The 13,340-nt window shown below is 34.6% G+C and overlaps 1 protein-coding gene across 2 annotated transcripts in view; it reads left to right on the top strand.

Moving 5' to 3' along the window:
* The window catches only part of LOC149553566 (hyperosmolality-gated Ca2+ permeable channel 1.5-like), a 137,781-nt gene extending 127,126 nt beyond the window's left edge, over positions 1 to 10,655 (top strand). For both annotated transcript variants that reach the window (XM_089788968.1, XM_089788969.1), the window contains exons 11-12: positions 4,721 to 4,954; positions 9,638 to 10,655. In XM_089788968.1, the coding sequence (XP_089645094.1) occupies positions 4,721 to 4,954; positions 9,638 to 9,889 (486 nt within the window). In that variant the 3' untranslated portion in view covers positions 9,890 to 10,655. The remainder of the gene's footprint in view (positions 1 to 4,720; positions 4,955 to 9,637) is intronic.
* Positions 10,656 to 13,340: the final 2,685 nt, after the last annotated feature.

Below are 13,340 nucleotides of genomic sequence, written 5' to 3' on the forward strand. Positions count from 1 at the left end.
CAATCGGAGCTGGGGCATTGTGAGCAACATATCACCTATTTTGACGGTTACCTCAATTTGTAATAACTGTCGTACAATGTTCTATTCCACGCAGTTCCTTGTCGAGGTACTTGTGGTGTCCCTCAAGTGTGTAGTCTTTGCCTATGTCACTTTCTCAATTTTCTTTCGTACTTCCTCCAGCTTTTTCTTTTCTTCCGCCAGGTCGAGGTATAGTTTTGCTTGTTTCCGTGTGATTGCCATCACCTCCTCTTCGTCCGTCCTGACGGTGATTAGATTCACTCCAGACTTCGAGCACTTGGCATCTTGATGATCGCCAAGTTCGCACCATCTGCATAATAATTTTAGTGTGTTTGCCATTGTACAATCTCGGGAAAAGTGGCCCCACAAATTACATGCTCGACATTGAACCATCGATCGACCGTTTGCATCGTACTGAATTCGACTTTCGGCTGCCATTGTTATTGTTATTGTTTGCATTGTTGTTGTTTTGCCCTTTGTTATTATTTCTGTACCCACCCGAAGTGGCACCATCAATGTTTGTGTTTTTGTTCCCTCCTGATGTGGAAGTTGCCTATGTCAGGAGCACTTGTTGAAGTCCTTTGGTTTTCATATTGAAGGGACATTCTTTTATGTAATGTCCCATGATTTGGCAGATCTCACAGAACTGGTTCTTTGGATAGGAGCCCTTTGTGTGACCTTTTGCCTTACATTCCGTGCATCATAGCTCGCTTCCCTTTGTTTCTTTCTACATGTTCTTAAATTCCTTCATCATCCTGATCATGTCCTTCTGGAGAGCTCGAACCTTTTTGCTATTATTTTCCTCATCACTGCTCTCTTCTTCCGAAGACTCATCGTCATTTGACTTGGAGGAGCTACTCTTCTTCTTTGTTTTCTACTCACTTTCCAAGTTCATCTCCCAATTGTATGCTTTAGTGTATGATGACAGCAACGCAATCTTCATCTTCCTTTGCAACTTCAGTCATAGACCCTAAATGAACCATCTTTTTTGCAATCTGTCGGTTGGCTTATTTTCCATTTTATTTATCAAATCTTTTAATTTCTTGGCATAGACTCGAACTTTTTCATTTATCCCTTGTTTTGTGTTGTATATTTTGGCTACGATCTCATTGTCGTCGCGGAGCAGTTGAAATTATGTGGTGAACTCCTTTTTAAGGTTGTCCCAAGTGGTTAACTTCTGGGGATCTACATCGGCAAACCAATCAATTGCAACACCCCGTAGGGTTGCTGAAAACTGTTGGACCCATTCGTCTGTATCTATTATGCCATTCGCCCTCCAAATCATTTCGCATGTTTTATGGTGTCGGATTGGATTCGTCGTTCCATCACCATCAAACTTCGGCAGCTTCTCCTTGGGTCCTGCCATCACTACTGGATTTTGTGCACATGCATTGTTCGGTCCTGCAACACTGGTAATGTTCAATCCCACACCAGCGCTTTGTACTCCCACACCGGCTCTTTGCACTCCCACATCGTGGCTTTGCACTCCCACATCGACGATCTGCACTCCCACATCGGCGGTTTGCACTCCCACACTAGCGATCTGCACTTCCACACCGGCACTCTCTCCGACAATTGTCTCATCTCCAACAGCTGTGTTCTCTGGTGAAGAAGGATCTTCTCATTCCGAAAGTGTATCGCAGACGAAGAGTTCACTCCACGCTCGTGCTTTCTTGGCACTCCGAGCCGTGCGAGTTAATTCCCTTCTGTCTGGATTCTCTTCCCTCGGCGAATACAGGTTCAAAATTCCTCCCTTGCTTCTTCCACCAATTCCACCTGTTGTCGAGTCTCCAACAATTCCTCAGTGCTTCGATATTTGTCGGCAATCTTCTTAAACCTCCGTCTGCATTCAACCTGCTGCGCCAAAATTAACTTTCCTTGATCTGTGTGGATTTCATCTTTGTCCTTCATCTTATTCTTATTTTTGTTTAACTGATTTAGCATCAATCTTCATTCCAGCCTTTGTTCCAGGTCCATCAGGCAACGACACCAAATGTTTACCGCATAGATTAATTGATTAATGCACAGAGACAATGAACAAGAACAGCAACAGAAGTACTTCGTTTATCATTTGCATATGCCAAGAGATTACATACGGAGCATAAGATCATATGCTTTACAATGATCCCAAGACGAGGTATAAATACTTCCCACCGAACTTTTCCGAAGGGGTTCGTCGGCTACATGACAATTCTAATCTAACCGTCGGCTACAAAATCTTTACTGACAACATGAACCCGTCGGCTACAAAATCTTTACTGACAACATGAACCCGTCGGCTACATAGTGTATGCCGACGACAATTCTTATCTCTTGTATTGGTTCATATAAATACCCTTATCAACAGCCATAACAAAGGCGAACATGTCTATTCCCTGAAGAAACATCATAATAAATATTGGTAATCTCCAAAGGTCTCTATCCTTAATCGAGTTTTGTATTAACAAACAAATATGATCACCAATCTTAATTGGGTGTTTAGAAAAACAAATATAATCACTAGTTTGAATAATGCAAAGGTCATAAACTTGATCCAATGCATGATCGATTTGACGAAGGTTACAATGCTTGATTCAAGAGTGAATGTTTATGATATGGACAAAACGGTTAATTACAAGGATGATTTCGTTAATGGAAAGAATAATGTTTATGTCTATGTATATGTGTGTTTATGTATGAATAAAAGTTCACATGGTGAATTGGTATACATATAGGCACACACACATATGCATATAGTTTCCAAGGTTATCCTTGAATTTTGACCGATGCTACCATATCTTAACAACTTTAATGTCTCTTTTTATTTTTTCAATGGTTTTATTACATCTCCTAGCATCATTCTTGTCAATGTCTATAAGGTGTTATTTGAGGCAGTTTATGCCTCCATGATTTTCTTTTTCATATTTAAAGGAAATCATTGTTTCAGAGTTTGGTCCTTCATAGGCGTACTTCCAAGTCCTATCTATAGCACATTTAGGATAGGTGCCTATCATGGTTCTAGTGGCCAGTCATTCCCTTAAGCTGCCATTTGAATTAACGGTTAACTATTAACCTACATGTACAAAGTGAAAAGAAAAAAATATTATTTTAATTAAAGAGTCAAGGAAACTATCTAAATGAGTTTCAATATTTTAAGGCATAATTCAAAGTTAAAAAAATTAAAAACTTACTAAGGTTTGGCGTTTTTTTAAACTAGAGGTTCTTCAGTAAATTAGTGAAAATTCAAGGAAACTTGTCCAAGATAGTGTTAAATCTTGTTCCAATAACTTATTTTTTAACTAGTTAGTAATGATTTCCTATTCATCTAGATGCAGCAAAAATTAAAGAATTTTTTTAAAAAAGTATAGAAAGAAAATCAAGAACCTATGTGGGAATCTAATTTTTCTTCAAAAACCACCTCAAATCCGCTTCAAATTGATGGAAATCAGCTAGCAAGGGTCTGGAAGAGGATTTTTCCCCCTCTCAGAAACTTAGAAGTGAACAAATGTCAAATGAAATGATTTGGGGGCCATTGTTTTTGCTTTAAATGATGGAAGACAACTGTGACTGCGTTTTTTAACCAGACTCGCCAAAGTTTACCCCACAGCAAGTTCTCGGCAATTTGTTTCCAAGAACTTGGCTAGTTTCTGGGGTGAGTAAATGTGGGAAAAACCTGCAGAGCCCAAAAACTTGGCGAGTATGCCATCTATGTTCGTGACCTGATGCTTCAATTTATTTCTTTAGATGAGCTTCATGTGCTTGGTTTCTTTTGAATGCTATATTTCATGTGGATAATGTAAAGTTACTGCTGGCTTGAGTCCTTGAATCATTCAGAGATTTATTTTTGTGGTTAATATGATAGAATAAAGACTATCCTTTACCTGCGAGATATAATCTAGTTCTGTGAAATTTTTGGGGTACTGGGGAAATTAAACCCTCGTTTATGTCTTGTCAAATTTTTTATCTAGTTTTAAAAAAATGTAGAGTGTCTCGGTATGTTATTTGTTGTGTTGATTTTCTCACTTATTAACAGTGTTCTTCAAGTTCTGTCCTCTTTTCAAGCCATGTTCATTCTGCTCTTTTTTTTGCATTTTCTCTAATTTTCCATCAGTTCTATTTATCTAGTATAAAATCCAAGTTCTTAGCAAACAGTATATTATCTAAAGTGGATTTGTGTAGTTTTCTTAGCTAATAATATGAGTTCTTCATAACCACCTTTATAGTAATAGCACATTACAAATATCGGTTCCAAACTCAAATACATTAACATGCAGAACATTTTAACTGATATGTGTTATGATCTTTGATACATATTATGAAGTGGTGAAGATTTCAAACTGGACCTTCTACCCATTTTTCCTCCGTGCAAGGTCATCATTAAGTTTCTAGATTGAAGTATGATCTATAATGTGGACATTTTTACATTTTGATGTTGTTTTATTGACATTTCTTACTACACTGATGTAATATTCATATAGCAACCAAAATGGAGTATCTTAAGTAGCTTTATATTTTTCGTTAACATGGTTAAATATATATTTTCAAAAATGTTTAGAATTGAGGATGAATAGCCTTTGTTAAGTAACATTTATGAAAAATATAATTTGTTATAAGCCATGTCAGTTACAGTTTTTGAACTTTTTCTGTACAAGTAACATTTTTATTGCTGGAAGATTGTAATTTTTTTAAATATTTTTAACAAGGATACCCTTTGTTCTTTCAGGTGATTAATGTCTACAATCAAGAATATGAAAGTGCAGCAGCATTTTGGCCTCATGTTCATTCTCGTATAATTGTCGGCTTAGTAATTTCACAAGTGCTCTTACTGGGCTTACTAAGCACAAGAGCAGCAGGCCAGATGACACCTGTACTCATTGCCCTGCCAATACTTACAATTTGGTTTCATAAGTTCTGCAAACATCGTTTTGAGCCTGCTTTCCAAAGATATCCAATAGAGGTGAGTACTTTTGAGAAGTATATTTCCAAAAAAGGGCATTTTAGGTTGGGCACATTGTTTTGCACAAAGCTGAAGAAGTAATATCACTTTTAGAATCTGATATGTCTGAGTTTGTGCAGATGAGATGTTTTATAGTGCAGGTTACACAAGTTGAAAGATAAAGTGATTTTGAATGAAATTGAGAAGCTTCTGTAGTTGAAATCAACTAGAAAAACTATATATTGGAAATAGTTTGGAAAATCAAAAGTTTCGTATGAATGTGAATGTTTGGTGACAATCAAAAGCTAGACCCTTGATTATCTTGGACTGATATGTTTTTGTGAACATAAGCATATCTCCACTCATGCATACTAGAAAGTTAGAACTACAAGCCACACTAACAACTGCTGCATTCATAAGAATTGTTGCTTGGAATCTACTGCCCAAATCCAGCCTCACAAAATTTTATACAATTCACAATTACTTTTGTTGGCATTAATCCATGACCCAATAAGGAGACACTAATCCCCTCATAACTGAGCTTCAACATAGCCAGCAAGCACCAACTCGGATCAAGAGGCTCCAACCTTATTTACCATCAAACATTTAGGGACTACAAAGAGTCTTTCCTGTGGACCTTTACAATCTTACTTTCCGTATGTTAAGTTCAGTCTACAGCAATTGGGGGACATCTTACTACACATAATGCAATCATAATGTGGACAGGGTATTGCATATTTGCACTGACATGTTGCAGTACCATATGACACACAACTATTTCTCTTGTATGAAATTTACTGGCAATATATATCCATTCCATTTTGTTATTTTTAGCTCAAGTAGGGTATTTATTTGGTATATACTATTTAGAATAGCCCTCCTCTTGAAGCTCCTTTTGAAGAACTAGTGTTTATTACATATGTTATTTCTAGTTGATTTCCATGTAACATGTTCATAACATAAAAAATGTAAAATATTTTCCTTGTGATGCTTGCATATCTCGTAGAGAATGAAGCAAGATATCAGTAGTATCAATATGGAGTTAGAATATGAAAATACATATTCTTGGCAAACACTCTTCCAAAAATCTATTAATTTTGAGCTATTGTAGTTGTAGTGTTTCATTAACTATGTATGATGAACAATTTTTGTTTCTAGAACTTGATTGTGTTTAATTTTTTTGGTCAACATTGTGGGTCACACCCAGTGATACATAATGATGATGATGCTTCACTAGTTTGATAGGGTTTTTTATCAAAAAGGAAGGAATTATGAGAATTGAATACAGATTTGACGTATCTTGTTCCTTTAACCCTTTTGATGTCAAGATATAGACATGCTAAGGTTTATTGAATGCCAGTATGTGGCAAGTAGAAAGGTCTTTATTTCTTCCATCGATTGATTTGTATACAGATGGACAATAAATATCCATTACCCATGAGGTTGTGAAGGTTAGGTCTCCTTATTATTAGTCAATTAGCTATGTATCATGGCCTACATGAATATGTGTGCAACAATAGGAATGCTCTAGTTATTACACACTTTGGTGGATTTTAATTTTTGGATCACCACTTATATAGCACAATCCTATAATACAAATTGCTATCCCATGGTCCCGTTTCTAGCTGTTTTATTCTCGTTTGGGTTAATAATGTATTTTTCTTTACTTTTGTTGCCTTGTAAAATATTCCAGCCACGAGAAATAGTGGGAATAAGGAATGCACTTATTGGGACTCACTTGATGTGCTATGTGCAAGGACATTTATGGATGCCTTGTAGATATTTTAATTGGACCCCCAAACAAGATAAAAGATTTCCTCAAGTGTGTCATGTAGTATGAAGTGGGGCTTCCGTACCAATGTAGAGCCAATGAAGTAGTACTGACCTAATCAACCATTTCTTTGATTTTCAAGGTGGTAGAATTGGGCATTGCATTTGTTGTTGAGCACAGTCACTATGGGGTAATGGTATGAGTTGTACTTGTTGATTCACATACTGAGTAGTTGTGGTAGAACTTTGAAAGAATTGAGAGGGAGGAATTGCCATTTTAAGGTATGTTCAATTAATGGTCGAATAGCACCATAACTTTCTATTATATTTTATTGAGAATTTGTAAATTGTCCTTAGGAATTGTGGTACGGTAGGATTTGGTTAAAATATTCAAGTAAAAAACATCCTTGGGCTACGACAATAGAAAGACTGTCTACCATCCCTTAGATTCACACTTTCAAACCATCTGGACTTGACATTTCCCATTCATGTTAATTCCTACCACTTTCACCAACCCTCTCTCATCACAAATTACAACACTAGAGACACCATGCCCTTCTCTTGCATTTGTAGATATATTAGGACTTGTATGTGTATATAATTTATATTTTGTGCTCGGAAATTGAGGGATTTATCGTTTTGGTTAAAATATCAAATTGAAAACCTCCCTAGATTGTTACGATAGAAAAACTGTCAACTATCTGTTAGTTTCCCACTTGTAGACCCTATAGCCTCAACCATCCCTTAGTTTCCAACTTGTAGAACATGTTGCCTTGATCTTCACCATTCATATAGCATCTTGCAATACCAAAGAAATGGTTGCTTCCTTAACTAGTTTTCTTGTCTCTTCCTTCTTTTCCCATGTTCTACTCCCTCTCTTTGTACTACCAATTCTAAATATGAGTTCTAATATCAAGTCTTTTGGAATGTTGTCCCCTACTCTTGTTCCCAACACACTAGTTACCCCAAACCACATTGTCTCCATGGATCTGTTTAGGAATAGTGGGTTTGATAATATCTCTTTTATTGTGTAATACAAAGATGCATTCCCCCCACACCTCCCAAAAAAGAAAAAAAAATTGACATCTTCGAGACAGGGATGTTGTTTTGGTGTCACCAGTCCATCGCCATTCTGGTAGATGGGAGGACGTCCTAGTGTCCCTTAAGGAGACAGAAGATGTCCTGGCAGCCCTTGAGGGGACAAGGGGAAGGGAACAAACCCCTTGTCCAACCAAGAAAAATGAGTTTGTTTAAAAAATAAAACACTTTTAAAATATTCTATTGATCGTATTGAATATCTTATCATGTTGCTCAATAAAATCATCTTTATGATGAGATACTCATACTTTTGATGCCCATGACTATTATTATTTTATATTTATATGAGAGAAGTTAGAACTCTTCCATTTTCCCATTCAAGTATTTAAGATTTTAATATTTATTGTTCAATGTTCAATCCAATGGTCAAGTCTATAAATTTTAGTAAATTAGTATTTTACATCTTTATGTCTTATATTGTTATACATATTTTCATAACTAGTATTTTAAGTACCACATGTATAGTATATATTATATGCACTCCCCCCCTCTCTCATCCCTTTGCCATCCTCAAATTGGGGCCCCTCTGTCCCCTGCTATCTGAAACCTGTCCCCCCATCCCATAGGGTGGTCTAACTATGTATCATATCTAACAAAGTGGAAAAAGTGTTCCTTGAGCCCACATTGAAGTGGTGATATCTCCTCTAGATCTCATAGTAAATGGCTCATATGAAGATGAGTGCTTGTTGGTTTCCTCCTCTTGGAGAAAGTAAGGCCAATAGATTTTATCCTACTATAGAACATGATGAGTTTTCTTCAGTCATAAATGGTAGGAACATCCTCAATTGGCCAAGTGAAAATTTCTAACATGTGAATAATGGTGTTTGAGATTGGTAGGATGACATAAGAAAATGTATAAGAAGCAAGCTTGGATTGAGTGTCCCAAGAGAGAGGTCCATGGTGATGGTCCATCATACATAAAATTGGCCAAAAGTAGTCGAGGTTTTGTCTCAATAGAGTTTGCGAAGTCTTGGACAATTTAAACCTTTTTCTTGGTTTAATTTGCTAAGAATATGCACCAGATCATTCTTTAATTTAAAAGCTAACATAGATACATATGTGTATGTGTGCGTTCCATGTTAAACTAGATCACTCTTAACTGGAAATTTTCTCGTTCCCAAGTCCCTCTTTACTCAGCATGCCACATGTGCCCTATCGATGTACATAGAACACATATACAGTAAAGAAATCACTTATTATGCCTACATATGCAAGTTAGTGCTGATCGATGCATGAAGAACATCCAAGAAAGGAAAAGAATTAACAAGAGCAAGGACTTAAATCTAAAACCAAATTTAGCAAGAATATCCGATACCTAGTTGAATTACCATTGTTCTTATCTGCTACAAATACAGATATAAATGAATTTCAATATGATGTTTGTCTTGAAACTTGAATGGATAGTTTTCACAAGTTCACTATCTGCATTTTCCTCCTGTATTTTTTCAGGCTTGTTGAAGGAAATGCAAGCAAGAGTTAACATTATGTTCATATGCATATTCTTTCTGGTCATTAAATAGAAATGCAGATACCATGATAAATAGCCAAGCTTTAGACTTGTGGATGATCTATATGAACATTTTAGAACTTCTTTCTGAAAGATCCCTGCATGGGTATTTCAGATTCCGTGTTTGAAAATTGGTTGTCATCCTTTTGTCTTTAAATTTAAATTAGTTAATTTGAGCATAACTGGATTCAGGGCTGCTTACAAACATATTTGTAGAACACATGTTAAAGCTGTTCAGTTTGCATCTACCCCAGGTTAATGAAGAGAGAATGAACATCTTGCAGCAAGCACACTCTTTCATCTTACTATGCTGTGTTTTGATATTTCAGGAAGCCACAGTGAAGGACACCTTGGAGCGGGTGAATGAACCAAACCTAAACCTTAAAGAATATCTATGTAATGCTTACATGCATCCAGTTTTTAAGACGAGTGAGGATAGTGATGATGAGGGTTTTGAAATGGAGAACTGGAAGGATGATGATAGTTTGGTTCCTACAAAGCGGCAGTCACAACGTGGTACACCTAAGACCAGTAAAAATCTTTCAACTGGCCCACGAACTGATTGTGCATTAGACATTTAAATTCGGAACTACTGGATGATGGGTTCAATTTGCAGAATTCTAATGGGCCTAAACATAAATGGAATCTGATTGTAAAAAAGATGCATAGTTCCAGGTTTTATGAAGCATGAGGTGTGTGATTGGTGCTAAGAGTAAGACCAGTGTGTTAGGATGGAACTGTGATGCTTTGTCACAGTTAATTTTGAATTCCGTTTTCAGCTCAATGGTATATTATTTCACTGGAATGCTCTTGTGCATAATAAATTTCATTTTTGAACTACTGGACGACAGTTTCAATGTGCAGACTTTCAATGAGCCTAAATGTATTGGAGTCTGGTTCCAGTGCCTATGAAGCTTTAAGATGTGTAGGTGGTGTGAAGAGTAAGAACAAAGGGCTAGGGTGCGGTTGCGATGCTCTGGCATAGTTATTTCAGCTACAAATTGTATATAGTATAAAAAATTATTTGTTATTCTTTTTACTTGAAGTGGTTACCTTTATTTTTAGTATGTTTAAAATCAGAAGCATACTCCATCGAATAAGGGAACAGAGATGTACAGAAGCATTGGATGTAGACACAAATAGTTGTTTCAGATTATATCTTACAATCATATGCCATCGTTATAAGTTTCTTAGGAGCTTTTATAATTGAACAACGGAACAAAAGATGGATGGAAACACTGTAATTAGACTCGAATAGTCGATTCAGAAAATATCCCACAAAATATGTTGACTGATATGAACATCTTCCTGTAAGATATGAATCTGAACTTATTTCATTATAGCTTACTTTGATCGTTACTTGATATGCTCTTGGTCTAACGACATTCAGATAATAAAATCAATTATTTTCTAAGGATTTCCAAATATTCCGGCCGGCAGGCTGCGGACGATCTGCTAAATGTCTGGACTTCGACGGTGTGAACCAATCAAAACCAGATATTTAGCATCTCTTGCAAGATGTCTAACATTTTCCATTTTCAACTTTTCTTATAATAATTATGTTTAAATCATTTAGGCTATTCCAGTTTTCTGTTGTATTTTTTTGGGGATCAAAATGAACAAACTTGACATCTTTCAATTTTTTTAACTAATTTCTTTCCATCTTGTTAGTCAGAAAATTTCAGTTTCTGTCCTGTGTTTCCATTCATCTGATTATTTGGAAGGTTTTATCATAAAGTTAATGTAATGACAAACGAGCTGCATGATTTATTAAAATTAAATGTACCAACAAGGTTGATTGCGCTAGTTTGATCAAAGCATTTATCTCCCATGATGATTATAAAATGATCGTTTACATTTGTAATTTCTCTTTTCACAAACAAGTCTGGATGGACTAATTAGTCTATATAATTCCTGTGAGCAGCAGTCAATAGAGGGAATTATTTGATTCAATTATTTAATAATTATCTATTTCTTATTTAAGAAACAGGGCATCATCTAACAAAATAAAAATTATCAAATCTGTATTATTTTCATGCGTCGCCTTCTATTATATGGTTTATAATTACTCACAAATATAGGGCCATGCATATATAACAACAACAATAATGCTGTTTTATATTTGTCACAGAATATCATAATTGATATAGCAATCAATTCTAATATAATAACATGAATATTTATTTTTAATCAAAATTCAAAAAATTGAAAATATAACGGGTTTTTCTGAAGCAAAAAAAATGAGAAAAAATTACTATATATTCAGACATCTGAAAGAAAAAAAGTATTTTGGTATATTTTGTCTAGATGACTCTGAATGTTCAAAATATTAAAATATAATTGAAATAAACATGCTTGTTGGCTAAAACATTTTTGAAAGTATTCCCATGAGCTACAAGACAAAATGCACCTTTGATCAAAATTCAAAAAATCGAAAACGTAACAGATTTTTCTGAAATTTTCATCTGAAAAAAATTGAGAAAAACTTACTATATTTTTGGATATCTGAAAGAAATAAAGTATTTTGTAGACAACGTGCACATTTGATCAAAATTCAAAAAATTGAAAACATAATAGATTTTCCTGAATTTTTCATCTGCAAAAAAGTGAGAAAAAATCACTATATTTTCGAAAATCTGAAAGAAAAATAAAAATGTTTGTGTATCTTTGTTCTCTTCCCCCAATAGCATCCATTATATATTTTTTAATATTTCTTAAAGTCAAAATGACAACCTTTTTTGTAAATACAATTCAGTAATTAATTTTCATATGTTACCTCTGAATACTATAGAATATAGAATATTTCTAAATTGTATTTAATCATATGTAATAATCAAAAGCAGTAAAAATATATGATATGATAATGAAAATGCACTATAAGAGTGGATATTAGGGCATATGAAAATGGGTAAAATTAAACATGAAATAGAACATTTATTCTATAAATTTGTAATAGTCTTTTAATCGTTTATTCAAGTACTACATTGTTATTAATTTAATACTATATGAAGCATTTCTACAATTATATGCCATCTCACAGTTTATATTAGTATCTAATTATCTTATTTTAGTGTTCACAAAATGCATATGTTTGCTTTGGATGATTCTATTGTTAAAAAGTTCATTTTATGTGCAATTTACTTTGTAAGCACTAGATGGTGGTACTACCAATCAGTTTAAATTTAAAGGAAGCTAGTGATTAAATTTCAATATGTACAAGGGAGGGGTCCCATAGAGGTGGCATGGGCTCATATTTTGTGGAACAAGAGGTCCTATGATAAAGAAATTTGGTGGCTAAAGGTTTTTTCAAAATCTTTTCCTACAAAATACGACTCGAGACTTTTTCGCCCTCATTTTGAACAAGTGGAAATGGGGTGGGGCTACTTGAGAATTGTTTTGCCACATGTCAATAATTACTCATTATTTTTCCACCAAAATTAAATGATAAATTTAAAATCTTAAGCCAACTTCACTCTATAATCTAGGAGACTGCCAACATTCCTAAATTTAGAAGCTAAAAATTTGGAGGAACAAATAAAAAAAAAAAGGATTGCACACCAATTTTAAAGTTGGGACAAATTTAAAAATTCATAAGATCACTCACCATTAAATATTTCTACAAAAAACTCCACCTGCAATTACTACTAAATATGTATACCACCAAATAAGTCATTTTTGCTAATTTATAATCAAGTTTCTTGCCTTTCAATTGTTGCATTCATTTGTTTTACACAATATAACATTGTATGCTCTGTGGGGATTAGTGGGGGGTTTGGGGAGTTACTGTATTTCTTTTTTATTTCATTTTATTTTCTTGTCAATCTTCAATTCGATCACTTCTCTTTGTAATTATCTTTATATGACAAGAAAAGCATAATAGTTTGTTAAGAAAAATCTTTGGTGCTCAATTTTTATATTTTTGTTAATCTTTATTGTCAAAAAAGAAAACATTTAAATTATAATAATTGCTTAAATTGCTTGTCTCGAATATCAAACACTAAAATGACAAGCTTATCTCTGTGAAACAATCTT

This window comes from Cupressus sempervirens, chromosome 6, assembly GCF_028749045.1.
Source record: "Cupressus sempervirens isolate cs-2001-9-10 chromosome 6, ASM2874904v1, whole genome shotgun sequence".
In the NCBI taxonomy this organism is placed as follows: Eukaryota; Viridiplantae; Streptophyta; class Pinopsida; order Cupressales; family Cupressaceae; genus Cupressus; species Cupressus sempervirens.